At 51.8% G+C, this 16,762-nt stretch overlaps 1 protein-coding gene across 1 annotated transcript in view; it reads right to left on the reverse strand.

Annotated features, from left to right (window-relative positions):
- The window catches only part of LOC130888853 (maestro heat-like repeat family member 5), a 36,425-nt gene that overhangs the window by 16,068 nt on the left and 3,595 nt on the right, over positions 1–16,762 (reverse strand). Inside the window, exons 7-20 of the mRNA XM_057792216.1 lie at positions 16,669–16,745; positions 15,995–16,130; positions 12,189–12,284; positions 11,254–11,358; positions 6,086–6,221; positions 5,844–5,938; positions 4,947–5,093; positions 4,343–4,497; positions 3,269–3,413; positions 1,870–2,054; positions 1,533–1,670; positions 1,243–1,354; positions 914–1,057; positions 172–348 (exon numbers count right to left, since the gene is read on the reverse strand). Of these exons, the coding sequence (XP_057648199.1) occupies positions 172–348; positions 914–1,057; positions 1,243–1,354; positions 1,533–1,670; positions 1,870–2,054; positions 3,269–3,413; positions 4,343–4,497; positions 4,947–5,093; positions 5,844–5,938; positions 6,086–6,221; positions 11,254–11,358; positions 12,189–12,284; positions 15,995–16,130; positions 16,669–16,745 (1,848 nt within the window). The remainder of the gene's footprint in view (positions 1–171; positions 349–913; positions 1,058–1,242; positions 1,355–1,532; positions 1,671–1,869; positions 2,055–3,268; positions 3,414–4,342; positions 4,498–4,946; positions 5,094–5,843; positions 5,939–6,085; positions 6,222–11,253; positions 11,359–12,188; positions 12,285–15,994; positions 16,131–16,668; positions 16,746–16,762) is intronic.

Genomic DNA, 16,762 nt, shown 5'->3' on the forward strand with positions numbered 1-16,762 from the left:
CTCAGCACTGACACAAACTTCAACCAGCCCCGGTCTACAGAATCTGTATTCTTAGGTGGACTCTGGGGATGGTGCAGAAACCGGATGCTGAGTGGTACTGGTTTCTGATTGCTGTCTGCAGCCCAGCCCTGCCCTGTTCTGCCTCCCTACTCCGCCCACTTCCCAGCTCACATCTGTGAACAGGCTGAGAAGGTGCTGAGCAATCTTGAAGCTGGCAATTCCAATACCATGGACACCCAGACGGTGTAGGAGGTGGCCCATGATCTCCATCAGGCCCAAAAGGTCCTCGAACTCAGGCTGCAGGAAGTTGTCCAAAAGCTCCGTCAACTTACTTCTTAGCAGAGTTACCTGCAGGGAGACCTCCAGTGGGACCTTCGACCAGTTTCTGCCAGATGCCCCATTGAAGCAGCCAGTCATAGCTCTGGAAAGGTACTGGGGCTCCTGGCCTTCTCACAAGGTTAGGTATCTGCCCATCTCTGAGTTAGTACAGATGTGGAGGAGGTCTGAGTGCTGAAGCTGGCTGTTCCCAGGTCCACTCCCTATTTCCCCTCATATTGGACAGAAAAACAGACAAAACCACACCATTTTTTTTGGCATAGGCCAGCTCTGCAGCCGCATCCCAGCCCTGTCATGAGAGACATGTCAGAACAGCCCTGCTCTGGGAGGCTCATAAGGGTAATGGGTTGGGTACCTGACAGGAGGTTATCATATGAGAGACTCCTAGCTAGGAGGAGACAAAGGGCCAGTTAGGAGCCCCATCTGAGGCAATTTAGCAGGGCCAACCAGGCTTGATGGGCTCTCTCTGCCACCCCTTGCCAAGGAGATAACTATCAACACACTTCCTCTGTGCCCAGTCCTCCCTATAACCTTCTGGAATGGCAGAGGGCACCTCTCTCAAGCTCCTGCCCCTCACCTTGTAAGGATGCATCAGGGTGCTGCCTAGCCCCTTCAGGCTCAGAACTCGCACTGTGTGGTTGTGGCTGGAAAGGCCCAGGTTCAGGGAGTGGTCCATGGCCTTCCGAGACACGTTCTGGCAAACATCTGGGCTGTTGAGAAACTGGGCAGGAGTCGGCACCATCAGCCCACTTGTTAACCACAACTGCCAAGGAATCAGTCCACCCCACACCATGATAAAGAGTTAGACCCCCAACAGCAAGCACAGCTGAAACATGAGACAGATGTACATATTTCTATCAGAGACCTGGAAGGGACGTTCACTGGGGTGGCTGGGGAAAGGCTGACCTCGGTGATGATGCAGATGGCCACGATGTTGTCGCGCTCCTCAGTGCTCTTCAGGGAGATGAGAGCCTGCCCCAAGACAGCCTTGACCTCGCAGTTATAGTGAGCCATGGCCCTGTCACACGCAAGAGGAACACACACAGTCCCAGAGGGCTCCATTCTCCAGTCAGACCTCAGAGCTGGCGGCCAGACTGCTGAGTCTGGAGTGCAGGGTCCAGAGCAGGGAGGATGGGCTGCGCTGGTGACCACTCTAGCCCCTCCCAGGCAAAGGGTGCCCAAGCTGAGGTGCTCACCTGGCCAAAAGGGTCACTCCCTTTGGGAACGTTTCCAAATGCGCAAAAAGCTCCCAGCCCTGGATCAGTTTGACATCAGCAAACACTTCCCAGTACTCGTTGGTCCAAAAGAGACCCTTGAGGGCTTCCAGGCAGGTCCTGGGCAGGGAGGAACAAGACAGTACCTGAACCCTGTCAGCTGCATCTACCTGGCTCCCTTTGCTCAGGAGTCTCCCCCCTGGCCAGGTTGGATACTCTGACCCACCCCTACCCTACCTCCACCCAAAATCCTTTCCTGCTTGGGTCCCCCAGAATCAGCATAGCTCAGTGGGTTCAAGGTGGGGACATCTTAGCTCACCTGCAGGGCCCCAGGGGCTTAGAGGCTAGATTGTCTTCCTGGTAGTCAAAGATACCCTCCACCAGGCCCACCTCCAGCAGGTAGTAGAGTTCTGTGAGGAGGCCCAGAAGGATCCCTGCGAAAGCCCAGCGGACCGTGTCCCTGTACTCCGGGGTGTAGAGAAGCTCATAAATGGTGCCCAGTGCCTGCAGTGGGTGACAACAAAGCCCAGTGGGGGACCCATGAGTGGAAGAGTGGGGACAGCAGCTACAAAGTCACTCTAGTCCAGGCCTCACTGCCTTCATCTGCCCCCCTGGGGCTCAGCATGAAGCTCCTCTGGATAAATCCCCAAAGGTCCTTGTGGTAGTCCTGAGACTGAACCAGGCCCCATTTCAGTCTCTGTGGCTGGGCCCTGACCTCCTGGCTGTGTTGAGACCCCAAGAATGTCTGACTTCCACACTGCTGATTATGCTGTTCTTGGCTTGGCTCCACCTCCTGGTGAGCCAGATCTCTCCAAGTGCCCACCCTTCTGGGAGATCCTCCTCAGACCCTCCTTGACTCTCAGACTCTCCTGTCCTGTTGTCTTTTTGTTCCTAACCCTGAGTTTCTAGTGGCTGCCTCCTTCCAACCCTATTTCTTTGGTGTTGGGCTGTGGTGTTTGTGGGGGGGAGGGGCTTTAGGGTTGACCATAGAGTCCCCTGGCTCTTTCCCTAAACCATCTCCTAGTCAGTCCTATGGTAGCATGTCCACTACCCCACTTGGTCTTCCCTTGAACTGAAAGGTCTCTTTTCAGGGGCCAGAGATGAAGTGGGTCACTGCTAAGTCATGCCCTCACAAAGCCCGGGGGGAGTTCAGGTGCTAGCCCCGGCTCCCAATCAGTGCCGGCAATCTTCACCTCCTACCCTGGCCGTGCAGTCTGCTCAGGGTTCCCTCTGCCTTCCCTGGATCCTCCTCTTCCATCTTCCTTCACTATTCTTGTTCTTACAGCCAACGATGGCCCAATGCATGGTCACTGTATCTCTGGGTCTTTCCAGGATAACCAAGACTTTCTCTCCTACTTCCCAATGTGTCTAGGAACCACTTGCTGAGAGCTCATGGGATTTTTAGTTCTGTTATGGTCTATGATGGGGCATCCCCATGGAAAAACAAGTGCTGATAGTAGCAAGGGTCTGCAGCCAGGCGGCTGGTCCATCAGTGGGTACCCCAGACACTTAGCAGGGCCATGCGTGCAGGGTGGAAGATTCATGAGCAGGTGCGAGGCATTGCCTACCTGCACAAATGACCACAAACCATGGTAAAGGCTCGAGGGTGGGGCCCTTGGAGGAAGTCCAGTGTCCTCGTGGGATCCCACTGAGGCCATGGATACCACTATTGTCCCTGAGGGGACCATGCTGGTGGCAAAGCAAAGGGTTCTGCTCACCATCAGGGAGACCAGACGGGCCTGATACGTGGAGTGGAGGAGCCTCCTGGGTGGCCGCAGTTTCAGCTTTACATAGAGCAGGGTTATAACATCACGAGCTAAGCAGTAGTTGGTAGCCAGAGCCTTCCACAGCAGTAGGATCCACCTGCTGAGACAAAGTCTAGGGCACCACTGGGAACAGCACCGCAGAGAGGCCTCCCACAGGTGCTGACCATTAGCAGGATGTGAGAAAGCGAGCCCCTTAGGAGCAGCAGGTGAGGGGCCCCGAGATCCACGATCTGTGATGCTTTGTTAGACATCTCCATGAGCCCCAGCCTTGCAGCCCCTCTCTCCAGGACCCCGAAGCAAATGGCTGCTCTCCAGTCTGTCTTTTCTCTTGGGAAGTAGGGGCAAGCCTCTCAGATGATTTGAAGAGAAGAGGGGAGCAGCAGAGACAGAAACCACTTCAGGCAAAGCTCATGAGTCCTCAGTGGCATTTGGCTCCCTGTCAAGGGCTGTGTGCTCTGAGATCCATCTGCCAATGTCCCTGTGACCTCCCACATTGCCTACTATATACATATATTCGTGAGGTGCTTAGTACATGGCCGGCCACCGAAAGACTGACAGGCTACGGCTATGCTGCTGCCACCAGCCCACAGCCAGGTTCCAAATTAGTAAGGCTTTGTTATCAACAGACTGCCACTGGGAAGACCCAGGGATATCTAGTGTGGCAGCTGGAATCAAGACTCACTGGGGCTCTGTGGTCACAGGGCACCGTGGATGCGTGGAGCGGTGTAACTGTATTTTCACAGCCTCTGACTGGTCTGTGGCTCTGCTTATAGATTGACCTCTGGTGACTGCGACTCTGAAATGGTGTCTATGCCGATGGCCCTCCTGGGACTGCTGGAGCCCTGTTTAATCTCCAGGCACTTTCAGAGCCCCTCTGTCCACAGTCCAGAGTCAGGAAGAAGACAGACTGTTGAGAGCCTTTCCCTGCCTAGTGTGTTCAGTAAACAACTGTGAACTGGGCTGGAGGGCCACCACAGGCCTGGGTGATGCCCACACTGGGGTGCCCTGGGCCAAGGGAAGACCTACCTATCTGAGGGGTGACATAGAGACAAGACCACCTCCACCACCTCCTGAATATGCTGGGTCCCCAGAGTCATGGTGACCTTACTTATGGTCTGCTGAACACTCTGAGAGCGGATGTTTGGCAGTTCCTGGAACAGGCCTTGCAAGATCTCAGCCACCTGCAGGGCAGAACGCAGCTTCAGACAAGGCAAGGCCCTCTGAGTTCCTGAGAGGACTTGGCTTTATGGCTCAGCTCCCAGGTTGCATCTCCTTCTTAAGGGAGGTGGGGTGAACAAGCCAAGAGGAGCGCTGCTGTTAACCTGTAAGAGCACCCAAGTGGACGGGGCCTGGCAATCCCCAAAGGTGAATCTTCAGTTTAGTTGGCCAAGCCGAACTGGAGGACAGTTAAATGTGCCCTCTCCCACAGGCCACCTATGAGGCAGCAGAAGGTAGGCCAGGAATCTTCAGGACAAAGGTAACTGGCCAGGAGTACATTGGGATCCCACTCATAGGCTGCTAGGCTGATTGCGCGTTGTCTCCGTGAGTACATGTGGATGAATGTATATGGCACATGCTCACATGGGCAGGTACACATAGTCTGAAGGGAGCCACGCCCACCCTGCCTCACCTGTTCCTTCCGTAAACCGGGTTCCTCACAGATCATCAGTAGGAGCTGGGCAGCAAGGTCGCAGCGGAGGTAGTTCCAGCTGCCCAGACTGTGCACCAGGGTAAGGATCAGCTGTGTGTGCTGCGCCACTGTCAAGTTCTTGAAGGTCTGTGTGGAGCCAAGGTCAGGAGTGGGGGTGCGTGGAATCTCTGGCCAGCACTGGCTCGGGTCAGGCAGCGAGCTAGGCTCTTACGAGAGAGGGGATGAAGGCTGCACAGTCATGTAAGTGACATGAACACAGGCTTGCAGGGTCCCAAAGTGTTCATTCAGCCCCTGCCCCAGGCTGCTATGACCTGTAGTTCCCCCAACTTGGCCTAATTCATGGCCCAGGAGACACGAGATGCTTCTGACCCAGCCTGCCTCAGAAGCTGGACCCTCACTTGGAAGGTAAGAAAACTGAGGCTCGGGAAGATGGGATGACCTACCCAGGGCCTCCTAACAAGTCCTGGAGCTTGAAAACAAACCCTGCCTCCTCTTCCCCATCTGATGTAACAGGCAGGCCAAGCTTGAGAAGAAGACAGCAAGGGTCAGAGGGAGGGGTGTCCCTCAAGCTTACCTAGGATGAAGGGGTAGTGCTAAGAACAGAGTGTCCCCAGAAGAGCAAGATTGCTGGCTGCCCTTGTCCCCAGAGGGAGGTACACAAGTGAGAACCTCTGGCCCATGGGTTCAAAGGCCCTATCCGAGCTGAGGCTGGAAGGTGAGGTACAAAGACAGACAGTTTTCCTAGAAAGAGCAGAAGTCCATCCCATTCTGGTTCTGCCCAACCTGCATGCTTGGCTGCTCAGGTCCCTGGGACCCTTTGGCCCCATCTGTTCAGGACTGGAATGGAGAGGCCCAGGCCCAGTCTGACAACCTCACCTTCACCATGTGGTAGAGCTTCACCTCCCACTCTCTAGACTCGCTGGTTTCAAATTGCTTCATCTTGCTCCACTGTGCGAACTCCACCAACTTCCCTGTGTATGGTTGGGTTCGGGAGGGCTGCTGGGCCTGGAGGCAGCCTCTTTTCTCCTTCCCCCGCTTTCCCAGCTCACAATGAGGCTGAAGGAAAGTCCGCCCAGAGCCACTCAGAGTCTCCCCTTCACCAACCCTGCTCAGCTCACCTTTCTGCTGGAACACGAGCTGCATGAGGAGGAAGACACAGCGGTGGGAATGCTGTTGTGTGATCTCGTCTTTATCCCGCCACAGCAGAGTCAGGAGGCCTAGCTGGTGGCCCAGCGTGGACGGCACGGCCTCTTTCTGGGGAAAGTGGGGCAGTAAGCAAAGCCAGGCCTAGCTTCCTTATGTCACTTTGTCCTTCCTTTCCTGCTCTCAGCATCTGTGGGAGATGCACTGGCTGGGCTTTGAGAGAGACTCCTGTCCCACCCATGAGAATCTCTCTGACCTGTCTGCTCACTGGAAAATGGAATTTCTGTTTTTTAACAACAAAAGGCTGGGCATGCCTATCACTTCCTTCAATCATGTTTGTACAGGTGTGCCTGTTGATAGGAATATGTGACTGTATGCTTGTATGCACGCATGTGTGCTAGTGCGTACGTATGCGTGTAGGCATGCCAGTGGGTGTTCATATGTACCTGCATAATGGTATGGTCATGTATGCATGCCTGTGTGTACATGCATGCATGACTCTTTAAATGTGTGCATGCCTGTGTGTGCACACATGCTTGTGCGTACATGTGTGCATGTGTGTGTCCATGTATACCCACATAGGCTGGCATGTGTGCATCGTCTGTCTCTCTTGGCTGTCTTAGGAGTTTCCTGTCTTTCCCTGGTCTTCAATAATTTGGACTGTGGTGTGTTCCTGTGTGTTTTCCTTTGTGCCTGTCCTGCTTGGGATTCCTTAGTATTCTTATCTGAAGGTACATAATTTTTTCGGCCAGTTTGAGCAGTTTCCAGGGTGGTAGTACCACCCACTCTGCCCTGATCGTCTCACTTCTCCTGGGATTCTACTTCCACTCTGCATTGTTCTATACCCACTGGGCTTCCCTCTTTTCCCTTTGGTCTCAGCAGGTTCCTTTGTCCTGGTTCCGATTCTTATTTCTTCTGTGGTGGCTAAGCTGCTGGTTAATGGACCCAGTGCCTTTTCATTTCAGATCTGTTTTGCTTGTAGTTCTAAAATGTTCTTCCAACTCTTTCTTGTGGTTACCACATATCTCTTAGCATCGTATTTTCCCCTTTAGCGGTCATTCCTTTAAAGTCCTGACCACGGGCGCACACTGTGTCTCATTTCCTCAGTTCCTTTTACCAGATGCAAAGCAGTACAGAGAGTGGCAGCAGACGCCTCCTGAAATCCTCACGGAGATGACAGGGAAGGCGTTCGCAGTTTCCTCTGAATTTCTGGCCTCTGAGATCTGGAGGGTCACATGGTTGGAGCTTGACTTTAGTGAGTCTCCTGTGCCCAAGTGGGTTGGACTTAAACAAAAGCCACCCCAAGCTGAGCTGTTTTCCAGTGGATCTGTGGGGTTGGAAAGTGATCTGATGAGGAGTGAAGGATGGGGACAGGGGCTTGGGGTGGGGACAGCCCTGATCTGCAGAGGCTCTTTCTTCCTGTGTGGACCACACTGCTGCCCTCAGAGTGCAGCAGCCCGGAGCACCCTGCTCACTCTCTGTTGGCTTAGAAATTTTGCATCATTCATGAATCCGTTGCTCTGTGAAGCCCATGGCAGATGCTGTTTCTGAAGTCTCCAGGTTGAGCCTCTTAGCTCCCTGCCAGATCCCGACACCCAGACCAGCACGGTGGCCTGAGTGTGCGGTGGCCATCACACACCTAGGCAGCCCACCCCCAGATCCTGACACCCAGACCATCATGGCAGCCCGAGTGTGCAGTGGCCATCACACACCTGGCCAGCCCACCCCCAGATCCTGACACCCAGACCATCATGGCAGCCCGAGTGTGCAGTGGCCATCACACACCTGGCCAGCCCACCCCCAGATCCTGACACCCAGACCATCATGGCAGCCCGAGTGTGCAGTGGCCATCACACACCTGGCCAGCCCACCCCCAGATCCTGATACCCAGACCAGCACGGTGGCCCGAGTGTGCAGCAGCCATCACACCTGGCCAGCCCACCCTACCTGGAAGGACACATCCCACTGCAGACTCAGCAGCCACTTTAGTTGGTGACAGGTGTCACCTCACTGCCCCTCCAGCCCCAGCCTGGATCCCCAAAGCCAGCTTTGCAAGGCCCAACTCACACAGTTTCCGGTGAAGCCCTTGCCCATGTTAAACCTTGGTCGCATCTAACTGCTCTGTGAGGACCTTCACGGCCCTTTCATTTTCAGCATTGTAGCATTAGCATTGATTCTACTTCAAACATAGGGAAGAACAACTCAGAAGTCCCGTGTCCTCTAGCCACTGCCTCCCCTCAGCTACACGCTCTGCTCAGTCCCTTCCGATCTCCTCCCTTCTTCTGACAGGAAACACTGGCATTTGACCTCAAATACTCCATTGTGCATTTCATAAGGAGGACAAATGTGACAAATGCACAACGTGACAGCCACAGTCACAAAAATCCTGTCCAGCGTCAGTGTCATTGTCTCCTCCATATCCAGACTTCACCAGTTGTCCCAATACAGTCATACTTAACACATGACACTCCTCGTCCACACGACACTCCTCGTCCACACGACACTCTCCACACAGAACACTCCTCCCATGTCTATAACATACATAGAGCACTCCTCACAGAGAGAGCACTCCTCACACAGAGAGAGAGAGAGAGAGAGAGAGAGAGAGAGAGAGAGCTCTCCTCACTCACACACACACAGACACACACATACACCCAGAGCTCAGAGCTCCACACACACACACAGCTCTCCTTACCATCCAACACTCCTCACGTTCAACATTCTTCACACACACATTTTTCGCATACATAACCCTAGTCACACACACACCACTCACACATCTAACATATATCACACTAATATGTGCACACCTCTCATGCATACACCCCAATACACATACCTTATATGCATACCACACAGAGCTCGAGGAATGCTGAAATAGATACATATCTAAATCCATGCGGATTCAGAGAATCAAGTGTCCAGCGCTCCATCTCTAGAACAGGGCCACCTGCTGTTACTCTCCAATGGAGGTCCTCATCCCTTCGCAGGAGACCCCCGGCTTCCAGGCCCTCCATACCTCCTGGCATTTGTAAGTTTCTGAAAAAATTTCAGGATACTTTGAATACTTCACAGAATAAAATTTCAAACCAATATTACTGCAAAAACCAAACTACAGAATTCTTACCAGTTTTATGGTCATTTTTATTTATAATTACAGTTACAGAGAGGTCACAAACATTAAATGCAAAATTCAGTAGCTTCAGAAATTTCAATAGATTGTTGTATCTGCATCCTTTTTCGGCTGCTGTGCCTGAGGCTGGGCGACTGAGAAAGAAGTTTATTTAACTTGCAGTTCTGGATGCCAGGAAGTCCAGCATCAGGCAGTGGCTTCTAGAGAGGGCCTCTCACTGTGTGTCGCTGTGTGTGGATGACACACAGCAGGCGTGCATGAATGACAAAGGAGACATCCAGTTTCTCAGAGAATATCCAGTATCAAGATAAAAACATAATTCCCTCCGGCAGGCCTCACATGCCAACATCTCTGTTGATTTCCACATTCCAACACACCACCCAGCACCCTCCCCAGTCCCTGTGCATCTGTGAGAAACTCCTCATTGTGTTTCCTGGAGCAGCCTCACAGCTGAACCTGCCTGCCAGTCCTCACTCTTCTCATGGGTCCTCTTCTCTGCTGAATCCTGGTGGCCCACCCCTGTGGTCGATATCGCCACACGTTGCTTGCCTGTTCTTATTGCTGGCCCTCTGCAGGACTTCCAGCTTGGCTCCAGTATGAACAAAAGCATTTAAGTATTCTTGCATAAATCTTTTTATATATAAATGTTCACTCCTCTTGGGTAAATTCCTAGGATCAGACCTGTGTGCTTAGGGGATAAGTATGTGTTTAACTTTCAAAGAAACTGCCGGAAGTTCTGCCAGGCAGTTTTAACATCCTACGCTCCCACGGGCTCTGTGAGACATTTCCGGGGCTCCACACCTTGGCCAACACTTGCTGTTCCCAGCCTTTAATTTTGCGCTTCCAGTGGTGGGTGGTGGCACCTCCCCGTGGCTTATTTGCATGTCCTTTATGACCAGTTATGTGGGGACACACTCGTTCTCATGACTTCTGCAATGTCTCTTCTGTTGCCCATTTTAAGGGTCGGTTGCCTTTTCACCGAGTTACAGCTATCACATTTTCCGGACCCATTTCTTGTCCCTCTGTGTTCTGTGTCAGGGTGCACAAAAGTTCCTCATTTTGATGAGGTCCGTTTGTCAATTTTTGTTTTTCAGGTGGGGTCTCCTATGGCCCAGGCTGGCCTCAAGCTCAGTAGAGTCAGAGTATGTAGCCAAGGATGACCTTGAGCCTCTGATCTTCCTGCCTCCACCTCCCGAGTTCTGGGATTGCAGCATGCACCGTCACACCTGTTTATGCAGTGCTGGGGATCCAACCTAGGACTTGGTGCACGCTAGGCAAGTGCTCTACGTACAGCCCCAGCCCGTGGTATCCATGTTTTATTTGTAGCTACTGCCTTCTGAATGCTGTCCAGGCCATCCGCCTGCCCTTCCTTTAGGAAGAGGGTCTGTCTTCTTCTAGAGACCAAGAAGTTCTCAGCTTGCATTCCCCCCCCTCCTCTTTTCTTCCTCTCCCCTCTCCTTCCTGACAGGGTCTCACAATGTAGCTCATGCTGACTTCAGACAATCCTCCTACTTTTTTTCTGAGGGTTAGGTTGATCACACCTGGCCCGTGGGAAGCCTGCTTACATTGTTCCTGAGCTGTGGGGTGGTGGCCCAGGCTCACTACCTAAGGAATTTGGTTTCTCTCAGTCCTTCCCATCCAAGCCTGATGCCTCCATGTGAAGTAGCTGGAGCTCGAGAACACAGAAATGGGGTGACTCTTTCTCTCAGCTACTCCATTCCTAGCCCTCAGATCAGCTGATTCTAGGTTTGTCTGAGGCATGGGTCCTTCACACTGCAGCTTCCCTGTTTAGATCCAGACTATTCCCCTCCCCCTTTCCACTCCTTCAGTCTCTGCCCTCTGTTGGTTGTAGTCTTGGCTTGGGGATTTCCTCGGACCAACCTGCTAAATGGTACCACAGTGCCCAGTCTGAGGGCTCAGAGAGTGCCTATGGCAAGACTCCACCTGGATGCTAATTTCCATTCCCACCATCAGGAGCTCCCCCAAGACTTTGGGGTGTAGGGAACTCACAGCGAGCTTCAAAGAATCTACCACATACTGCAGAAGCAGGAAGATGGACTGGACAGCCCGGCTGCGCTCATGGCTCTTGTCAGATATCAACCAGTACTCTGTGTGCTGGGAAGAATAGGGGAGCGCGTGAGAACCTGTGCCCACAGAGTCCATCACACCCAGCTCAACATCAGCCCAGAGTAGGGCTGCTGAGAAGGGCGACAGTCACCCAGCCAGGCCATTAGCCTCATTGCCTATCCATCAATCTACTTCTTCATTCCTGGGGTGCCTTACAGGTTTGGACCATCTGAGACATATGGAAAACCCAAGCGACAGTCTTATTCTTACACAGCCAGGACGATAGTTCTAACACCAGCCCAACAATCCGATGGTAGACACCAGCAGGGCATCCTTCAACTCAGCTCAACTCCAATGCTGTCAAAGTTAAGGGCTCTGTCCTCGAGAGTTTCCTGATTCTGGAGCCCCAACAGTGACTCATGTTTCAGTCCAGCCCACTGCAAATTACGTTCATCCACCTTTTATTCTATAAAAAGCACCCAAAGCAGACTACTTTACAAAGAGGTCTACAGTGGTGCATAACTCTGGAGGTCTAGAATGCTGATGGTCTTCTTGGTGACAGTCCTAGGGTGGTGAGGGGCACCACATTGTAGAGACAGGAAGCACATATGTGCCCGTTTCTTCCAATTCCCCTCTGCTTCTCATAAAGTCTGTCACAGGGTTGGGGGTATGGCTCACTGTAGAACACTTATCTAGAATGTTGAATGTCTGTGTATAAATAAGGGCCTGGGTTCAATCTTTACCTAATATTACATGAGTGCGCACGAACGTGCACACACACACACACACACACATCCACCCCCACACTCTCTCTAGCAGCTCAGGCTGGAGCTAGGGCTGGGGCTGGAATCCCTACTTTGCTGGTTTACAGGCCTCACCTGCAGGAGGAAGCAGACCTCATCCATGCTCGGGTTCTCAGAGATGAAGTTCTGGAGAAGCAGGTCCAGGGCACGCATTGTCTTCTTGTACAGCACCTGGCAAGCGACAGGGACAGCTGGCATCACATAGCCAGGTCACCTCATGGTCTCCCCAGCTCCTCCATGAGGGCCACAAGGTATCTGCTTCCTTGGGCCCAACTCTGGCAGGTGAGGCTGATCATGCCATTGGCGGCAACCGGGATAGTGCGTTCTGCCTCCAGACTTTCCCCAGAGGAGCTGTGGTGTGAGCAAACGGGTCCCTCTAGCTGCTCAAGCATGTCTCCTCCAGCTCTGCCCACCTCTCTCCTGAGGCCACTGAGGTAGTCTGCCGCTCTGACGTCTTTCCTGCTGACCTGCTGTTTCCCCAAAGAAGGACTTTTGGCTACAAATTAAACACTTGTTTGTTGGTTGGTTGGTTGGGTTTTTAAGATAGAGTTTCTCTGTGTAGCCCTGGAACTTGTTTTGTAGACCAGGCTGGCCTCGAACTCAGAGATCTGCCTGCTTCTGCCTCCTGAGTGCTGGGATTAAGAAAGTGAGACATTGCTACCTGACTTTCCCCTGCTTTTTAATAAAGATTAAAAGAGAGAGGAAATGGTTTTAGATGGAAAGAATCTTGAGATGATAATCTTGTCTCCAAGTGAAGGAAGGTTTCAAATGAAATAAGACCAGAAAGTGTAAATGCAAACACACCGGAAGGCCCAAGCAAGGAGCCAAGAATTCCTCCCAGCTCACACCATCCACAGAGAGAGCTTCTGACAAGGAGGTAATACTCTTATGTGGAGATATTTCAAATAAGACTGCTAAAATGGCAATGAACACTTAAGGCTGAGCTGACCTGAGGATGGCCTTCCTCCTTTCCCAAATACAAACTTCCACTTATCTAGGAATCTCAGAAGCAAGAAAGGAGACTCCATTTCCAGTGAAGGATACAGTTTGGTCACCTTGTGTGACCCTAGCAACCTATGATCTCACCCTAACAGATTGCTGTCCTAACCACTTCAGGAAGCACCTTAGAATCTCATTTACTAAAAAGAGGGCGTGGAGGAAGCGCTCTTAGCAACCCTGTAGGTGGAGCTAGTGTGCCCAGGGCTAAGATATTTAATCCTGACTTCTTCACACTTGGGTGTGTCTTATCCTTTCTTTGGGTGCCTCTACTTCTATCAACCCCATGCTGAGTCTATGTCAAACTGCCTTCCCAATAAAATCCAACTCTGCTCCAAACTGGACCATCCTAAAATTCTTTTCTGCACAAAGCCTTGAATCTTGGCTTTCCCCGAGTATATGTCCCTGCAAGGAATTCTTCAGGTCTCTGAAGGGCAGCAGCATAGAGCTGGGTCTCTCCCAGGCCCCACTTCCACTGATGAGCCCCAGCATCATTTACTGTGTTGTGGTACCCAAACACCCAACACAAGCAACTTCAAGATTTGTTTTGGCCCACAGCTCAGCCCATACAGTGCATCACAGTGGCAAGGCATCTTGGGAAGGCATGGTGACCCTGACTGCTTGGGCTGTGGCGGCAGGAGCTTGCTGCACACTTCTCATATGACTCAGAGCAAAGAGAACACTCAGGCTAGAAGCAGGGCCAGGCTCACCACAGTGACCCACTTTCTCCATCTAGGCCCCAGACTCCAATATCACCAGCTGGAGAACAAGTATTCAGACACATGGGTTTGTGGGGGACGTCTGACATTCAAACCTTGTTCTTGCAGCCTCCAGAGCTGTGGGTAGCAGCATACTGTTCTTTACAGCTATGGTACTTCTTTTCAACTGCCCCCACAAAATACAAAGCTGAACCCTCAAAATGCAAAACTTCCAGCAGAAAACTTAAGCAATCTTTGTGGTCCCTGGTCAAGCAAACTTCCTAGACATCCTACCCATAGAACAGGCCAAAAAACCAAAATAAAACAAAACAAAACCAAAAAACCCCAGCTGGGCGGTGGTGACACATGCCTTTAATCCCAGCACTAAGGAGACAGAGGCAGGCAGATCTCTGTGAGTTCGAGGTCATCCTGGACTACAAGAGATAGTTCCAAGACATACTCCAAAGCTACAGAGAAACCCTGTCTCAAAAAACCAAAAATTATAATAAATTAAAAAAAGTAGGAATTTTTCTAACCAGTAACAACTGTCTTCAGAAGTCACAACCAGAGATTTTGAGAAAGTCCCAACTGAGAGAACAGATTTTCAAATGCAGACTATAAACTCACATCCAAAGCATAAGAGGAGCTATAAAACTGTCTAGTAAGGCTGGCAAGATGGCTCAGGGGCATAGAGGCCCTTGCCATGCCCTTGCTGTCAAACCTGGGCATCTGAGTTAGATTCCTAGGACCCACATGGTGGAAGGAGAGAAACAAGTTCCCCTCTGATCTCCACATGTGCACCACAGCACACAGACAGACACACAGACACAAACAGGCTCACATACACACACATACATATATAGACACATATATACACGTACTCACATATACACACATACATAGACACACAGGCTCACATACACACACATATAGACATATATATATACATGTACTCACATAGACACACATACACACACAGGCTCACACAGACACACACACAGAAACATACACATACACAGAGACACAGACAGACATATAGACAGAAACGCACACACACAGACACATATAGGCTCACATAGGCACACACACATAGAGAGACACATACTGAAACAAGACATAGACAGACACATACACAAATAAAAAGTAGTTTTAAAAACCTACATAGTGGCCCATTTTAAAGGTAGCTGTGAGAGCTGAACAGGTATTTCACCAAAGTTAAGCACATGCCAAAGTCCTCATCCCGGTGACTGCATGAAGGTGACAATGGATCAGAACTATGGCCAACTGCGGGAAATCAATTGTTGCAGAGGCAGATGGTCCCCACAAAGGAATGGCTGCTGCCTCCCTTGTGACCATGTGGAGGTCAGTTTCCCTTGGGACTCATCCGTCTTCCCCAGCTCCCTGGGCTCTTCTGGCGTGGTTCTGACTATCCATAAAATAGTGCCTCATGTGTGCCCTGGGAGCCTAGCGCAGACCACAGGTCAGCTCCTTGTGCTTGCCTGGCCTCACTGGCTAACCTGGTTCCAGGGCCGGGAAACAAAGTGTGGAACGCTTTGTTTCTTGCCTTGCTCTTTCTGCTGAACAGAACGTAGCCACCCTCAGAGCCATACCAGCCAGATGACCTCTTCCCAGAACAGGCAACCCCAGCAACACTGTATCCTCCCTTCACTTCCGGTGGATGGAACTGGCCTCACCCGCTTTGGATATGACCTTGGTACTCACTTAGGTCCTGGAATGGGACAGGACCTAGTTGTGTGCTGAGTGCCAGCAAGAGTGATCAGAGGCATGTGAGTGACAGCCAGCCTTGTCCCTGCCTCATCTCCCCTGGAGCCTGGGTCTGGGACAAGATAGTCTGAGATAGCTGGGTAGCCGCACAGCCGAAGGTCAGGATGTGTCCAGCGCTTTGAGGCATCTGTCAGCTTCCTCGAAGTCAACAAGTACAAGGTACAGGAAGGCTCGCTTCAGAGAATGCCGCCAGAGCAGCACTGAGACCAGGGTCTCCTTTGCGCAGAAAACCTTCAAGGTCCCGGCCATTCTAAGGTTGAAGTGAGCCTGTGCTCCGGGCAAGATGGTTCTAAGCCCAGACAGAGCTCCTCTTTCTGCCAATTACCAGACAAAGCTAACCCCTGGCCTAACACCAGGAACCCACACCCCTGGGAGAGAGACACGCCAAGCCTAGAGCATCACCATGACATCTGGAGCTTGTTTCGATGAAGGCAAATCACTCTGCAGGTGCTCAGTAGCGGGAAGCCTGTACACACTGTGCAGGCAAGTCTGCAGGACCTGGGACTTGAGCAGGGGTTTGAGTCCGGGTCGCAGGTTACTGCAAGAAAACAAAGTGTTGGATTGAAGTGTGAGACTGGCCCAAGGGACTCCCAGCAGGGGCATACCAGCACAACTAGAATATGAAAGTAGACAATGTCTTGGCTCAGTGGAATAAGAAAGATCAGCACAACAGGGGCTGTGGTGAGCTGTTCTAACTCGCTGGCATTTGCTTGGGGGAAATCTAGACATTTTTAGGGTCAGAGTCAAAGCTATAAATAGGTCAGGTCAGATCATAGAGTAAGATCTGGGTCCAAGGGTGAAAAACTAGGCTTCATGTATGACCTGGGCTAGGGCCCAGTCTGTGCTCAGGACTGTGGTTCAGTGGCTGTGGGCAGGGCTTAGGTTTTGCCAGTATTAGCAATCTACCTTGGTCATGAAAGAAAGCAAACTTAGAACAGGCAGAGCCTTTTAGGCAGAACATGAAGAACCTCAGCACAGCCAATATTCTGGTGGCGCCTCGGGCCCCAGCCCCACACGCTCTGATGCCACCACAGACTCAAGACCTTGCCTGTCTTCCCGTGCCCTAGGAGAGCTACCTTAGGCCCATGACAACAAGGATGATCTTCTGCCTGAAGAAGGTGGTCAGGAAGTTGGGCTCCTCCTTGAGGATGTCCTGGAGGGCAGAGGAGG

Source organism: Chionomys nivalis, chromosome 17, assembly GCF_950005125.1.
Source record: "Chionomys nivalis chromosome 17, mChiNiv1.1, whole genome shotgun sequence".
Taxonomy (NCBI): domain Eukaryota; kingdom Metazoa; phylum Chordata; class Mammalia; order Rodentia; family Cricetidae; genus Chionomys; species Chionomys nivalis.